Here is a 15,972-nt window from a genome sequence, read left to right as displayed (position 1 = left end):
TCTCCCTAGGTCTGAGAGGACTTTAAGTGTGCATGAAGAAAACAAGCAAAACCACCAGAAATTTGCTTTATCTTCCCATTTTTATCTCCTCCTTCAGATGCTAGTTGACAGACATGTGTGCTAGTGTCAGCTGAGAGCCCTAATATCACTGTTCATCATGTGGTTTCTGCAGCCTCGCCTGATCCCGTGTGACCCCACGGACCCAACCAAGCTTTTCCATACCTGAGGCAGGAGGAAGGGAAACGTGCAGGGGCAGTTTGTGAAAGAAGGAAAGTTACTGGGGGTTGGTTTGCACATGCAGATAATTCTCTACTAGCGAATGGCCATGACCAGCCACCAGTTACAGAAAAGACTTCCCAAGAGCCACAGCACCAAAATTTTCATTCCCTGTAGACTTGGCAGCTCTGCAGATCTCAAAGGGAGAGGCCACACAGTGACTGCACCAAGTGGGAAAGAGCTTGGGTGATATATGCTGGGTTCCAGTAGCGTGAAATCAAGCATAACTTTGGCTAGGTAAATACAAAATCTCGCAAATAAAATGCACAAAAGCACTCAAAGCACAAGGTGGAAGTATCACCCAAGCATGCAAGAGAACAGAAGATGTTTGTAAAGCACTTCTGCTATCTCTGAAATGCTTGGGTTGGGACTCTCGGGCTTTATCCCTAATTCCCAGATTCTGCTTTAACTGCACACCACCTTCAACAGGGAAACATACTCACCCTTTGCAAGCTGCACGAAGCCAAGAATGATGATCAGAGCCAGCGCCAGCAGCTTGGCCGCAGCAAAGGCATCCTGAACACGAGTAGCAGCTTTCACGCTGTAACAGTTCACTGCTGTGAGGAGCACTAAGGGAAATGGACAAGAAAAGGCACATCAGTTGTCAGTGAAACACTTAAAATGCAAACCAAATTATGACAAATTGGCATTTGCTTTCTGCTAAAACTTAAACACACACAAAGACTCTCTTCCTAAAGTAGTAACTTTTCAAAAGCAAGGCTCTGCAGCCACACACTTCTCTGTTTCGTCTTTCGTTTTGGCAATAGGTGGGTTGAACAGTTCATACGCTCCCTGGGACAAGGAACTGCCCTGCAGCCCTGGGAAGTTATGCTTCTGAGGGCAGATAAATAAAAGCCCTTACTGCAACCATTAGCATCAAAGTGCTTGGTTGCAATCCCTGTTAAGTGGATCCAGTTTAATGCTGCTGTGGTGTGAAAACACCATAGAAACATCAGGACAAGCTCCCAGAACTGATATATAGCTATCTGTGTAACATTAGCACCTAAAAGGCTATGGAGGCCACACCACTGCCTAAACATATTGGAAGAGACGTCCCTGGCCCGACCTGTTCGGCAAGTGGCACAGCTGGGAAGAGCAGCTGGATCTAAGGAGACCCTCATCCTCTGCCCGACCCACTCCACCAGCGGTGCCAGCGGCCGTGCCGGCTCTCAGAGGTGCTCAGCACGGCAGCAGCGGAAGAGACGGCTGCGCAGAGCAGCTCAGCGGCTCCGGTGTGCTGTGGCTGCTCTTGGACTTGATCGCGCTGCCTCCCCGTCAGCATTTTGCTTGTCGAGAAGCTCCCGCTACCGACAAATTGCTCTGTGGTTAATGCACCTAATGAAACCTTTTTTCCTACCTTTTTTTGCCTTGTTCCTCCACCACCCTCCTCTGTATCACCCACTCCTGCTGCTATTTAGTGTGGCACTCCTACCAGGCAAGGGACAGCATGAACTAGGGTTTATCTAAAGCCAGATGCTGACTGGCCAAGTTTCACCTGCTTCACAGAAAATAACGGCTAAAGCCTTTACTGCTCTTCCAAATCACTTACTATTTTCGTGCCCTGCTCACTCCCCACTCCCCAGCGCCTGTTGCTTGTTATAGAGGCAGGCAAATGTCACACAGAGAATGACAGTGCCCTACGTGCTGCATGCCCTCCCCTCCTCCTTGTCTCCCTTGCACCGAGCCACCCCTCGCTGCCTCCACACCAGCTTGCCAGCAGCCCCCGGAGCTGACCCGGCACCGAGCAGCTCAGGGAGGAGCAGATCTCAACCTTTCGTCTTGAGCTGGATTTTCCCAGCGGGATCATTTCCAAGCTGGCTTCTGCCCTCCTGCAAAGGCCCCTTCCCACATCCTGCAGCTCATTTTCACAGGACGCCACTGCCTCGACCAGAGCCAAACAGCTGCTCCTGAAAATATTCAGCTCGGAAGCAGCTCACCCTTCTCTTGAGGTTACGGGCTATATCTGCACTCGCAGTTTAAAGCCCAGAGCATTTGATGGAGATATTTCAGCCTTAATCAAACCCCCAGAGAAATGAGAGGGCTCAGCAGCATCCTTGTCAGGCCACCAGCCTCTCCAAGAGATTGCTGGTGGAGACTCTGGCCACAAGCCTGTCCCCATGGGGCTGAGCCACACGGGGTCCTTCAGAATGGAGGCAGAAGGTGACGGATAGGAGAAATACCCACAGGAGGCAGAAATACCCGTAGCTGGATTGCTTGGTTACCACCCTCAAGAGCACCCAGTGCCTTAAGACCCTCAACACGTCACAGAAAACCACAGTGCACCCCTACTCTGAAGCAAGGTGGCCTCCCAGCTACAGACCGGTACCCAGCTGAGTGTGCCCCGAGTGCAGGACACAGGCACCAGCACCCCCCATATTCACTCAGCACCTGCAACACGAGGCGGTGGCCCAGGACCGGCAGAGCCTGCCTTCCTGCCTTACAGCAGGACCAAGCACCAGAGCTGCCGATACCTCACCAGCTTGGAGCTATGGCACGTTCCCACAGCCTCACACCCTGCCTCCCAGCAACGGCACAATAAACTGCAAACCGAGAAATAAAACCATGGGAGGAGGAAGAAGTATTTAGGCATTTAAAAGGGCCTTATTGCCTCACTGCCATCCTGCCCTGCCTGTGAGAAAGCAACTGCATTGGTAAGAGTTCAGGAAGATGCACACAGAGCCCATGCCAGAGCTGAGAATAGCCTTCCTGGAACACATGGGCACAGACAGGCTCAGACATACCCACAGGCTGGCTTCAGAGAGCTCGGTCACCAGGGACCACAGTATCGGGGTCTGACAGCGATGATGAGACTTTGTGTTCCTGCTCAAGTGAGCGCCGAGTGTGACAGGGCTTCCCGGTGACTCAGAGCACAGGCAGGCAAGAAGGGATCCAGCGTGTCGTTCATTCACAGGGGGCTGGGAGCTGCTACGCCCACTACACGTCAGGCTGAGAGGATTGAAGTGTCCGCACGTTGGTCAGGGAAAGGCTGCTGGTAGGGGACCATTGGGCAGGGAAGAGCAAAGCCAGCTCCATCTGCACATCCCAGAGTATGATGACCGCTTTGGGGACAGTTGGCTTCCACACCCCCAAACCCCTTGGATCTAGCGTCATCTCAACAGAAGAGAATGTAAAGTTTGGAGAAATGAAAGAGTTGGACATCTTTGCAAAGAAAACCACATGATCGAATATGTCTTACAAGAATGAAAGCCAGAAGGAAATAAGGCATTTCAGAATCACTTTTTTTTTTTTTTTTTTTTTTTTTTTTAATCATGCCTCTCAAGCCCCTTTGGCACTCTGGGGGTGTCTGGGTATTTGGAGTGGGTGAGACTGAAACAATGCAGAGCTGTTTCCATTCGGAAGGACACCCGTACTCCCATGAGCTCTTAACACAAGCCACAGGACAGCACGAGCTGGTCTTTGGTTGCGCCAGCCGAAAGCCAGCAGTGAGGAACCGTGCCAGCCAACCCGCCACACCACCTCCCCCCTCTGTAACACCCCGTCCCAGCGTCCCTCACCCTGTGCTCTCTCTGCAGGGCCGATACGGTGCATCTCACTCGAAAGACACGGCACGAAAGACCAAAAAGTCCAGGCGTGGAGGCTTTTCAGCCTCGAGCAGCAGGCCAGCAGCGTCAGCGCTGTGCAGGGGCAAAGCTCTGTCCCCTTGCAGCAAGATTGCAATGGATCTGCCTCCAACCAGTACGCTAAAAGGGACACTGTCCAGATACACGGGGAGGGGAAAACAAAGGTAAGCAAGGTCAGCTTACATATGCCTGTGCTACAGGGGGGAGGTGAGGGGGGAGAAGAGAACACAGCGAAGTATCACTAAGCACAGATGACAAATCATCTACTAAAAGCACCTCTAGTGAACCTTAACGGGGAGGGGAGGGAGGAAACCAAAGATCCAGGATTCACTTCGACCAGCAATTACGCTAAAAATAAAACTCTCCCTGTTTACAGAGGGATATTTAAAGGATGAGCTAACACATCTAAAAGCACACTTTTCGTGTTGGTGAAGACAGCCCTCAGAGGTGTGACAGTGACATTCCCTTCCCCATTTAGGCATTCTGTGTCTTTGACAATAGCTGCTTCAGCCCCCACGGTAAATACTGACTTTCTTGGGGCCGTTTCTCACGTTCTGGTTCTGTACAGAGTCTCGGTTGGATGGACCGTGGGACGGCAACGGTGTACATAAAAGGCAAAAGCTTTCTACACAGTCCGAAACTGAAAAGCAATGGAAGTGTCGGTATTGAGCCCTTAAAAACACACTGGTGCCAGATAAACAGGCTCTGTAAAAATAAGAAAACACTTAGGGCCAAGACTATAAGCAGGACTGAAAGCTTCTTCCACGCCAGTCGTGATTCAGAGCCCTTTGAGTCACAATCTCTCTGCTTTGCTTTTCCCACCATGTAATAATATTTGTCTTTCCTAAAGGAGTGTGGTGGAGTTACTACATTTAAATGCTTTCAAGATAGGAAGGGCCAAAAAAAACCCCCCAAAACAACCCAGTCCCACCCACCAGGAAGGATCCTACAGACACAGTGACGAAAAGACAGACCGAGTACTTTTTCAGTAAAGCTCCCTGACAAATTCCAGTGGTTGCTCAACTTCTCGGGAGACCAGAGGGCTGGGGTTTCTTACAGCAGAAAGTTTTATTCCTTTGATCCAAGATGCCACTCTGCAAAGCAGGGGCTGCAGGACTCCTCCTGGCACTGCTCCGTTCACCTCAGATGAACTGCTCCGCATGAACAACGGGGGAAAGTTGTACGGCCACAGCTTTATACATCAGGGCAATGATACAAAGCAGGGAAAGATCGGATGGCACTGCCCTAATTTCTGCAGCACCTTTCCTAAGGCCACTGGCCCTGCCAAAAGCCGGCTGTGCAGCCAGGCAGACTTTCAGCGTGACCTGTCGGGGCCATTCTCGGGAATCGTTCTAGGAATAAGGATTTCAGCACAACCCGGCGTGACACGCTCTGTCTGATCCAGCAGCCCCTCTCCAAACACTTTACATAATTGGGATAATAGGAGCTAGAAAGCTGCAGTGATTGCAGATATAAGATATTTATGTACTTCTGCCAGAAGTAGGAAAGATACTGGCTTTTGACTGCTGTCGAGAGAACGTGCTCACAAGGTGGTGTTCACCCCTTCATCTCTTCCAGTGACTGTCCAAGCTAGCTGAGAGTGAGTGTCATTGCAAGATACTCAAGCCACAGGGGATGCCAGAGGCTTTCAAAGAGAAGTTTGGCTTTCTGAAGACAACGGCGGGTCTGGCTTCAGTTATTTACTCTGTTCTAGTAGTCCTCGCTGGCTTCAGGCACGTCATTTAACCTCGTCCTGCTGGCACTCACCTGCCCAGTCAGGTAATCTCCCCATTACTGGGAGGAGCCAAGGATAAACTGATTACTACAGCATAGGACCAAGAACCTTGTCTCCTCGCAATTCACATTTTATGGGCATATTACTTTGAACTCAAGTTCCAAGATGCCTCCCAACCCTGATTTCTAGATCACAACAGGAATAAACCCTTACAAAGCAGACACAGAAAGGGATCATGACAATCCCCACGTAGAACAAGTCCACAACAAACACACGGTATGTAACAACAGCTCCTATGTCTACAAAGGAAAGGCAGGATGTAGTAAAGCTGCCCTGAGGGTATGTGGTTCTGCCCAAAGCAAATAGGACATGAAGGAAGCCCGCACACAGGTAAACCAACAGGGCTTGGCATTTATGATGCAACAGTCCTGGCAACTACCCTACAGAAAAAGGCAGGGCCGCAGCTTTCCTGGAGTAATGGAACACGGCCGTGGATCAGAGGCAGAGTAAAGACAGTGCTCACGGAGGCTTTGTTCGGAGAAAAAAAAGCAAACAAGCAAGGAGCCGATCCACAGCTCTGCGCACTCGTCCTCATTCGCAGGGGAAAAAAAGGATCCAACTCCAGCACCATATGTAACTTGCTGATGGGGGACGGGAGTCTGCTCAACCCAAGATCTTTAGCAGCTTTTCATTGTAGGAATTCTTGAGGTACTGGCACAGCTGCATTCATGCTGCTTGTGAGGTTACATACCTCGGGAGCCTTGCACAACGCCACTTCTGTCCTTTATTTCCTCTCCTACAGGTTTCCCTGGTCTTGACCTGTAGTGCTTCCCATATAACTCAGTATACACCTCTGTGACAAGGATAGATGTAAGTAGCTTGCTTTAAAGAAGTGAACTCAATTAACTTGCTGCAAGTTACCCACGTATTCTTTTTTGTGGTATTAGAGGACCAGCATGATAATGCATAGTAAGGTACGGGACTTGTGGAGGGAAACAGGAAGAATGAAGGGAAATCCTCCATCTCAGCTTCCCCTCCAGGAAAACAGGGACTGTAACACCTCCACACACAGAGGATAAAGCATGCAATGATTCCTGTTTGTAACGCACATTTCCAAAGGGCTTAGCCCTTACAGTCCTAAGACGATGCTGCAGTTTACCATCCACCACGAGATGATGTTGATTTTCTCTTCACAGTTACAGAACAGTTCTCAGCTCCTTCCCATTTCCCCGCTCCACAGCAAGGCTGCTCCTTTCGCTCTTGGCAAAAGTGCAGATGATGGACAAGCGGTTTCCTCTTCTACCAAAGACGGTGCAACCAGGTTTCACACAGGGACAATATACACTGAGCCTGTGGCCACCAAGAGCCAAACCACAGGGATGACAGCACCACGTGGCACAGACACAAACTGGTCCACGTGCTTTAAAAAACCCTGCTACCTAGGCTCACCAGAGGTCAGACACATGGAAAATAAAATTACTCCACACAGTACGAACAAGGAATTATGCTATACTGACTACAGCGGTTAAACCCATGGGACAAGTCAATGCCTTAACCAGACGCTAAGGCCAAACTCCCACACTTCATATTCAGGTGGTTGTGACGCCGCAGCGTCTTCCAGTAGTCTCAGATGTCTTATTTCTAATAGCACAACCTAGCATGAGACATACAGACAAGAACAGAGACAGAAAACGGGTTGGGAAATTTCACCTTGATGGGTATTGAGTGAAGACTTGTGCCCTGCAAGGCAGTAAAGAGAAAAAGCAGAAGGAAAAACTTTGCAGATATTTCTTCAAGGACAAGTCTCTGGAGAAACCGAACAGTCAGGGCAATGAGTCTGCAGAAAGGAAACCCTTAGTAGCACATGAGGCTGTTGGAAAGGAGCACTTGACCCCACAGCAAATGTATCTTTATGTATCAACTTATAATAATAAACACACCTGGCAACTGTTTACAGTCTCCTTGTTATTTTCCTTCCCAAAACAGCGGTGCTGGGGACTGGGGGAACAGCTGCATCAAAGGACCACAGGTGGAAGGAGAAGGTGAAGGCTGCCCTAACGCTGCAGTTTAAGAAAAGAGATTGCCTCCAGACCCGCCTTGAGACCACGAGCTCTGGCTCTCCCCAACAAATGGCTGCAGACCCCTGAAAGCGTCACCGCTCCATCCTTGCACCGGCTTCCAGTTCCAGGAAGTCCCTGGTGCTGAAACAGGTCGGAGCTGGGAGCCAGCACCAGGAGCCAGCACCAGGAGCCAGCACCAGGAGCCAGCACCGCTAGCGCAAAGCAGGATGCTGCTATCATTTCATCATGTACCACAGATCCCAGCAGCATCCACACCCTCCGGTTTCCAGAATTCCGCAAGAATAAATTAACAAGCACTCACTTGCCATCCCTCTCTCTCACGAGCTGTGCCAACCAGTGCGGCGCAGGCAGGGCCAAAAGGCAGCGCCAGAACTGCCCGGAGGACGAGCTCAGCGCACAATTAACTGCTGAAGCTGGATCTCAAGCCTACGTAAACGCACCCGTTGCTTTGGTACCAGGTTCTGTAATAATGGCAGGTTCAGTTTACGCTATTCAAACTGTGTGGTTTGAATAAAAACTATGAAGAATTCATTAATATTAGGGGAGCTAACTCCTAGCCGCTAGTAGTAGTAGTAAACTATTTTGTTTCCTTAGAAAGAAGCTTGTGTTTTTACTGTCAAAGTTTCTAAATTACATGATGCCGCAATTTCACAAAACAGGTCATTTTACCACAGGAAGACAAACAAAAGATATTTTGCAATGGGAGAAAGGGGTAGATTTGTTCCATTCCCAGCAAATTAAAAGGACCCCATAACTATCACGAGCTAAACATCTCTTCCACCATGCCCACCTGATATGAAACATCTTCCTGACAGCAAACAACACTTACTAATATGTTACGTGCACTTTAAGCCCCACAGACATACCACCATCTGTGCCGAACAGACGGTCAGCTACCAGACCTGCAAACCACGGCATCTTACCTGGCCCACAGAGACATTATGCTCACAGAAACACCTCCCCATAATTGTACTGAAGCAGGTTCCACGAATCCACAGAAAGGTGGTTGAACTTCACCGCTGAGAGCTAAACTCTGGGTCATGAACTCAATGAAAAATTCCAGGCAGGTTTTAGTCTGAATCACACCACCTATCCTAAGCAGGGGGTCAGAACTCAGCCCTGCACGCTGACTGGCAAGAACCCGCTTTCTCACATCCTTCTCATTTGATCTATTGGCCGCATCTGACACTGGGACTATAAGACTCCTGGAATACTTGAAATACCTAGTGATGTTGCTTTGAATTAGACTGACGATGGAGAATTTCTCTGAGAAAGCCTTCCTAATTTGTTCATGTCAGAAGAGAAAGACTCTGAAGGATCTCAGTGGTAATGTAAATCATTCAAATACAATAAAATTTAATGGGACATTTGTTGCGAGAGCCAAGAGAGGGGTGCCAAGAAATGCGGTAGTTGCTTACTGTGCTTCAAGAGTCCTCCAAACCGTCACCCATTTCAGAAGAGTCCTACTAGTGTCAGAGGCCGTTTTCATTAACGCTACTCTCTCTAATTAAACACAGCTTTTAAAAAAGCAACCTCAGATTTGCAGCATTAGCATACAGCAGGGATTCTACAAAGGCCCTTTCCCTCCACTCTGATCAAACAAGCGCATATTTACTGCTAAAGCTTAGCCAGTTAATCCACCTTGCTGGGGGCTGGGGGGGGCGGGGGGCAGCGGTGGAAAGTCTTCAAACTCTTTAAAGCTTCACACCCTGCTTGTCCTGGCAGATTAAATCCAAGTAGCGATGCTGCAAAATAAAACCCATCTTAGACAAGCACAAGATGTATTTTGTGTTTGCCTTGCTAACCATCTAATACCTGATGGGTTGAAAATCTACCCATAGCTTCACTTTGAACAGCTAGTCAAGCAGCCAAACTTGTCAGATTAAAATAAAACCTTAATACCAAATGAAGATGTTCCTGCTTTGAACATCTGCAATCTCTAGTTGAAATGCTGACAGTGAATATTCACTTATGGACTACAGCTATAATTTGGCAAGCACTCACGGCATGTGTTTAGACACTTTTGCCAAACCCCGGCTTTGATACCATTCTCCTCTAACTCACAATGTACTCAGGGGGGGTGTCAGGCACTTATGCTATTAGATATGACTCAACTCTGCGCTGACTGCTACTAATTCTTCCACTATTAGGCTGTTCATAACAAAAGAGACGAATGAGCAATAGGTGATCATGCTTGCAGGAATTCCATGCTTGCAGGAGAAGCGCCCAAAATATTTCAGAAGCAGCAAAGGAAGTCTAAAGAAATTCTGAAGAAGATTAAGATACTGTAGCTTTGGAAGAAGCAGATATTGCTGCAGCAATATTGGGGTTATTAGTGCCAGATGAGCATATATAATTAACAAGTGATAAAAGGCCTCAGAGGCTAACAATCAAATCACTGATTTGACATTGAAGATGAAGAGTAAAATTATATGCAACTGGCAGGGTTTCTCAAGCTTCTGTGGAGCAGATTACACTGTCAAGAAATAAGTAAATTACAGAATAACCTGTTATGTAGCACACAGCGGGGGTGTGGCAGGCTGTGTGTAAGAACCTGTGTACAAAGAACAGTTCAGGCACCAGCGAAACACCAAGCAAGAACCAGCTGGGGGCTGGAAGCAGCGTTATTCCTCATCCCCCTTTACCTGCAGGGAATTCCCTGTACCACAGTTCAGAGACCTCTCACATGTAGGAAACCTGCAAATTAACAGGTGGAAATAAGGAACATGGATGTTAACTTTAACTGGGCAATTTGAAACTTTCCATCTTTAAGCTATATCTACAACATACACTGTGTATTAGGTTGTGCTCTGTGAGTTTTTAATGGTTTTTGTTAAGATTTATCAGTTCAGATTTAAGAAATGTTAACACAAGCATCAGCCAACTGTAAAAGAGGATCTGACCGACATGCACTGGAAGACATCAGGGATGCACCTTCAACTGGATGCTGTTCCACGCCATCTCTTCCACGGGAAAAAAAAGACAGGATTAAACAGGTTTACACGATCCTGCTTCTGCTACATGAAGATGGTCCTGCAACGTATATAAACAACAAGTTCTTTCAAAGCTACACTTGCTACCTAAATATTCTGTTAAAAGGCGTGTATTTTTTAATTCTAAGTAAAAATAAACTGTAGAAAATAGCAGAAAAAGATACAAGTGTGTTGGAAGTACAGTGTGAATGTACGTTCCGCTGTGATGCTTTCTCAAGAGAACAAGAAGAGGAGCCAACAACAAATACAACGGATCCTCATTTATCTACGTAGATTCAAATTTGCACCTGAGACACCAAGTACAGAATCCTTAGCAGTTTAATTCTTTGCCATGTACAATACTAATACTGTAATGTAGATGTCATCAAACACAAAACCTCAGGACATAGTAACTGTGCCTCCATCCTCTATAGAAGGGGTAAAACTGGTTTAGATAAGATTGTATTTGGGGGAATTCAAATTATTGTTGGGTATTCACGCAGATGCACAAATTCTCAGTTTCATTAACTTCTCCTGTTCAAAAACACTTGGATACCACGCAGACTTTGTGTTTGTTATCCCTTAGCATCTGCTTTTATGATTTATCAGTTCTAAAAGCATCAGCCAGCCAGTCTTACAGCTAAAATAACACGATCAGGTTTCTGAGTTTCCCAAGAAACCCGCAGCCTGAAAAACATTAAGCCAAACTACCTGGAAATTCTTACAACCAGGGAGCACTGGCTGTTGCGCGGTGAACATAAAATACACCGCACTAATGATGAACAGCTTGACCCACCTTGCCACAGGAAGACTTCCCCACACTTTTATTTGGCAGCTATAGTAAGCGTTCGTGTTGTCTTATGGAAGAAGCAGTCTTGAATACTAACTGGCTGGAGATCGTAATCTTGATAGCAGAAAATACCTATTTGTAGTGAAATTTTACTTACCACCCACCTTGTTTTCCTCAGCACCTTAAGGGGAACAAAATTCCCTAATCCAGCTATTTTTTTCTTTCTTTCAAGACTGTGATTTATTTAGATTATCTTCATGCCTAGGAATTCAATTTCTGTACTTCACGGTGGCAAATACCAAACAACACGTTATTTATTCAACTGTTCAACACTGGTAACACTCGCAGTGGAAACGAGTAACTGTTGTTATTTCTCCTGTTGCTAGAAGCCATGCAGCCAATTGCATTTATGTTGAGATACAAACTTTGCAAAGAATACAGCTGGTACTGTTCTGGACGGCTGGGTTTTAGCTACATAGTAAGTCAACTGTATTCCAGCCCCGGGGCCCCACATTCCCCTGTTGCTTCCTAAACTGTTCTTCCCCTCTTTGAGGTAACTCATTAGTGTATGCTCTGGAGCGTATGTACAAATAGGCCATTTTTCCTACCCCAGGGCTCTTGAAAAAACATAAATATCTCCCTGGGTAGGGGTATGTTGGGAACAACCATGTAACAAAGCCGCTTGTTAGTCCATAGAAGTTTTGTGTGACTTGCTAAGTCCTTGGACCAGATTTACTTCATTTGTTGTTCCTAGATCATGATGTGGTTTTGGCACCAGACAGTCAACAAGCTAACTGCAAAATCAAAGTTACAGAACACTAACTTGCTGAAGGCAAAGCATGATGAACTAACCTTTTGTAGCAAAAGAGACAAACAAAAATTTAACCCAAAGCATAAACAAAATAGTAGCCAGGGTGTAGGGGGGGATAAAGTTTGAAGAAGAAACACATGGAAATTACGCAGATTTGTAGAACTAGCAACTCTTTCCTTGGCATTTCAGGATAAAGGTTAAAGAACAAATTCTGCTTCAGGAAAACTACTAATTGCTAGCAAAAGGAGGTTGGAGACATGTTACTTATTAGAGGAGCTTAAGTAGGAATGAGACCTGGCATCAAGAAATTTCATGTTGCAATCCATGGTCACAGAACCAGATCTTGCCATGGGCAAGTCTGCTTCACCCCTGTATTTTTTTTCTGATCAGTAAAACCTCATCCTACCTATTTTGGGAAAGATCTTGCAGAGGAAAAACTACTTATTATTAGAAACATGTTCTCAAAGGCTTTGTCGACTACAATATGTTCCTGCACAGGGAAACTTTGACATAAAACACCAAGAAAGCCCATTTAATCAACGCTCTAATTCTGTTAGCTTCTCAGCAGAAAAACGTGAACGCCACATGCATGCATGCCCCTTGTCTCTGTGTCACTGAAGAAACCACACTGCAGACTGAAGGAAAGCTCTAAAAAGAGGTTTTTTCACAAGGCCCTACTTGAGGCAAGAAACCCGTCAGCAGAACTCTTTTCTAACCCCGCTACAGCTTTCTCAGTTGGGTTAGTGCATTTCCTTGATAGATGCACTTCATTTTGTTAAAAACTTGGATGGAAAGTCCACATGCCTGTCTACTTGTCCTTACGTTCCTAAAAATTTATCTGGGGAATGAGTAAGCTTCAACCTCGCCCAAAGAATGTACAAATTGCTGTCCCACCTGTTATTTATCTTATTGTCATCTACCAAAGATTTGGTCAGTGTGTGTATGAAGACAGTTACAGACAATCTATCTTCCTCTAACGACCATGTGCTGCCACTTTTGAATGCCTGCGATCCTCAGAGGGTGAAGGAATCTAACACAATCTCCCTTTGGACAGCACGAACAAGCAGCCTTCCCTTCACAACCTCAAAATGAAAAAATAAAAAGACCACCTGATCATCACTTCGTATACTGAACATGCGCTTTACAAAGCCCTCACAAAAAACTATAACCTCTCCCAACGTACATCTTTACAACAGCACAAGAACTACCAGTGGAGTAGAACACAGACTGAACAGAAAATGAGAAGAGAAAGGCAGAAAATGATCCTGTATTTAAAGGATGAGAAATCTGGATAGAGTGACTTTGCAGTCACTGGAGGAATGGAAAATGGGGTGTCAGCGGCAAAACCGCAGACCTCAAAATACCAGCGATGGTAAAAACTGCAGCAGGAGAGATCGATCCGCGTGCCAATGGCAACATCAGCGGCCCTAAATTCATCACAGCATGACTGAAAGGCAATGCCTCACGAAACGCAATGTTTGCTAGCAAAAAACCCCAGGTTTTGAGCTTGCTATCGGTGCACATACAGCCAAGAAACATCTTGTCTCAAAACTGGTGCTGAAAACAGCCAGGCACTGCAGCACAGGCCATGTTCAGCACCAGCTGGTCGTGACAGATAATCTGCCAACTGCACGTTATCCTCACGTACCTCTGCACACAAACACCCACCGCAGCCCCCGCGGCCCCTCAGCACTGCAGGGCTGCAAGAGGAGATGTTACCCCGGCCAAACGCACCTCTGCGGGAGGGCAGGAGAAATCCCATTCCAGCACGAAGGCAAAACGCATGTTGCATTTGCTGCACGCTGCTCACTGCGTTGCTGGAAATCAGAGAGGCTCGCTAGCCTGTAACCGGCATTTGGGGAATATTTTGCTCGATTTATTTGGGATGGGACGCATTTTCTGCTCACAACAGCCCCCGACCCCCAGTATGCAGCCAGCGGAGCAGAGGAGAGATGGTGCACCTCCTGCAACGCGGCGGGCTCGAGGGCAGCTAGCCGTTTGGGCAGACTTTTGGGGAAGGCGACGGTGAGCGGGCAGCCACGTGCGGCAGCGGGACAGCGGGCACCTGGAGAGGGACCGCGAGTACTTACGGACGCAGAGACAGGCCACCAGCTTGGCAGCCTCGTCGGGCACCGGGCAGACGGGGAAGATGGGCTTGAGCAGGTAGGTGGCGAAGACCAGAGCGACGATGTACTGCGAGGAGGGCCGGATGATGAGCAGCTCTATCCAGAGCTTGAGGAAGGCGGGCAGGGAGCCGTACACCTCCAGCATGTAGGCGTAGTCCCCGCCGGACTTGGTGATGGTGGTGCCCAGCTCGGCGTAGCAGAGGGCACCCACGATGGAGAAGGCCCCGCAGACGGCCCACACCACCAGCGACAGCCCGGGCGAGCCGGCCTCCCGCAGCACGCCCGTGGGGGTGACGAAGATGCCGGAGCCGATGATGGTGCCGACGATGATGGCCACGCCGTTGAGCAGCGTGATGGAGCGCTGCAGGGTCACCCCCTCGGCCTCGGCGGAGGCGCAGGGCGAGGGCGAGCGGACGCAGCCGTTCTCCTGCGCCCCGCCATCCGCCGCCTCCAGCATCTTCTCCATCGCCTGCTTCTCCTCCTCCTGCGCCAGCGAGGCGGCCGAGCCCGCCGGGCTCCGCTTCTTCACCCCGCTGCTGCCGGGGCTGCCGGCGCCGCCGCTGCCCGACATGGTGGCGCGGAGCGGAGCGGAGCGGGGCGCGGAGCGGCGCGGCGCGGGGCGGGGGGGCAGGGCGCGGGGCCGCCACCATGCAGCGCTGCCGCCCCTTTTGTTCCGGCGGCGGTGGGCGGCGTGCGCCGAGCGCCTCCCGCCCGGGCGGGGAGCGGGGCTGGCCTCCTTTCCGGGGGGGGGGGGGGGGGGGGGAGGAGGAGGAGGAGGAGGAGGAGGAGGAGGAGGAGGAGGAGGAGGAGGGGTGGTGTCGCAGGGCCCCGGGAACCGGCGGCTATGGGTCCCTTTCCAGGCGCGCAGGCCACCCGCACCCCCCTCGCAAGGGGCCAGAGGCGCGGCGGGGAGGGGGACCAAGGGGACCAAAGAGCCCCCCCCGCCCCCGCCCCTGCCCCCGGGGGCTCCCCGCTGCCGGGAGGGGAGGGGGTCACCCTGCACCCCAGACTGGGCGGCTGTTCTTAGAAAGCAGAATGGGTCTCTGTGTGTAAACCCCAAATCCAGCAACACGCGCCCCTCCCAGTCCCCCCTGATCTCAGCCCCCCCAGCCCCCCCGATCTCAGCCCCCCCAGCCCCCCCTGATCTCAGTGCATTTGCTGTGCTCCTGTTTGACAGATCCGTGGGCCAAGGCCCCTCGCTGCATCACCGTGCTTCTGCAGAGGCACTGCAGGCATCTTCCTGTCATCTCAGGCACCCAGACTACCAAAAAGATGCATTTGCCAAAAAAAATTACAATAAAACCTTTCTGCTAACCTGGCAAGTGTGCAGGCAAAACGGGCAACTTCTACCACGCCACCTCAGTGAAGGCGTCGGGTTTGAACCCGAGGAGACTTACTCGGATAGCTCACAACAGTGCCCAGGGAGCCAATTCTTGGTCAAATTCAGGCTCCCTCTGGTCCTTGTGGGATAGAAGAGCTCAGAGGCTGCAGCCTGGAAGCCCTGATGCTCAGCGAGGCTCCTTCCCACCCCGGGCTGCAGGCGGTACCTCTACCGAGAAGTCGGAGCCCGAAGTCTGAGAGCCAAGGTGTCCATCCTGCC

General features: G+C 49.3%; 1 protein-coding gene across 1 annotated transcript in view; it reads right to left on the bottom strand.

Annotated features, from left to right (window-relative positions):
• The window catches only part of SLC7A5 (solute carrier family 7 member 5), a 40,888-nt gene extending 25,816 nt beyond the window's left edge, over window positions 1–15,072 (bottom strand). The window contains exons 1-2 of the mRNA XM_056361193.1: window positions 14,337–15,072; window positions 720–845 (exon numbers count right to left, since the gene is read on the bottom strand). Of these exons, the coding sequence (XP_056217168.1) occupies window positions 720–845; window positions 14,337–14,943 (733 nt within the window). The 5' untranslated portion in view covers window positions 14,944–15,072. The remainder of the gene's footprint in view (window positions 1–719; window positions 846–14,336) is intronic.
• Between the last annotated feature and the right edge of the window lie 900 nt (window positions 15,073–15,972).

Source organism: Falco biarmicus, chromosome 15, assembly GCF_023638135.1.
Source record: "Falco biarmicus isolate bFalBia1 chromosome 15, bFalBia1.pri, whole genome shotgun sequence".
Lineage (NCBI taxonomy): Eukaryota > Metazoa > Chordata > Aves > Falconiformes > Falconidae > Falco > Falco biarmicus.
Note: the sequence above shows the minus strand (reverse complement) of the source record. Positions and strands in the feature narration are given on the sequence as shown.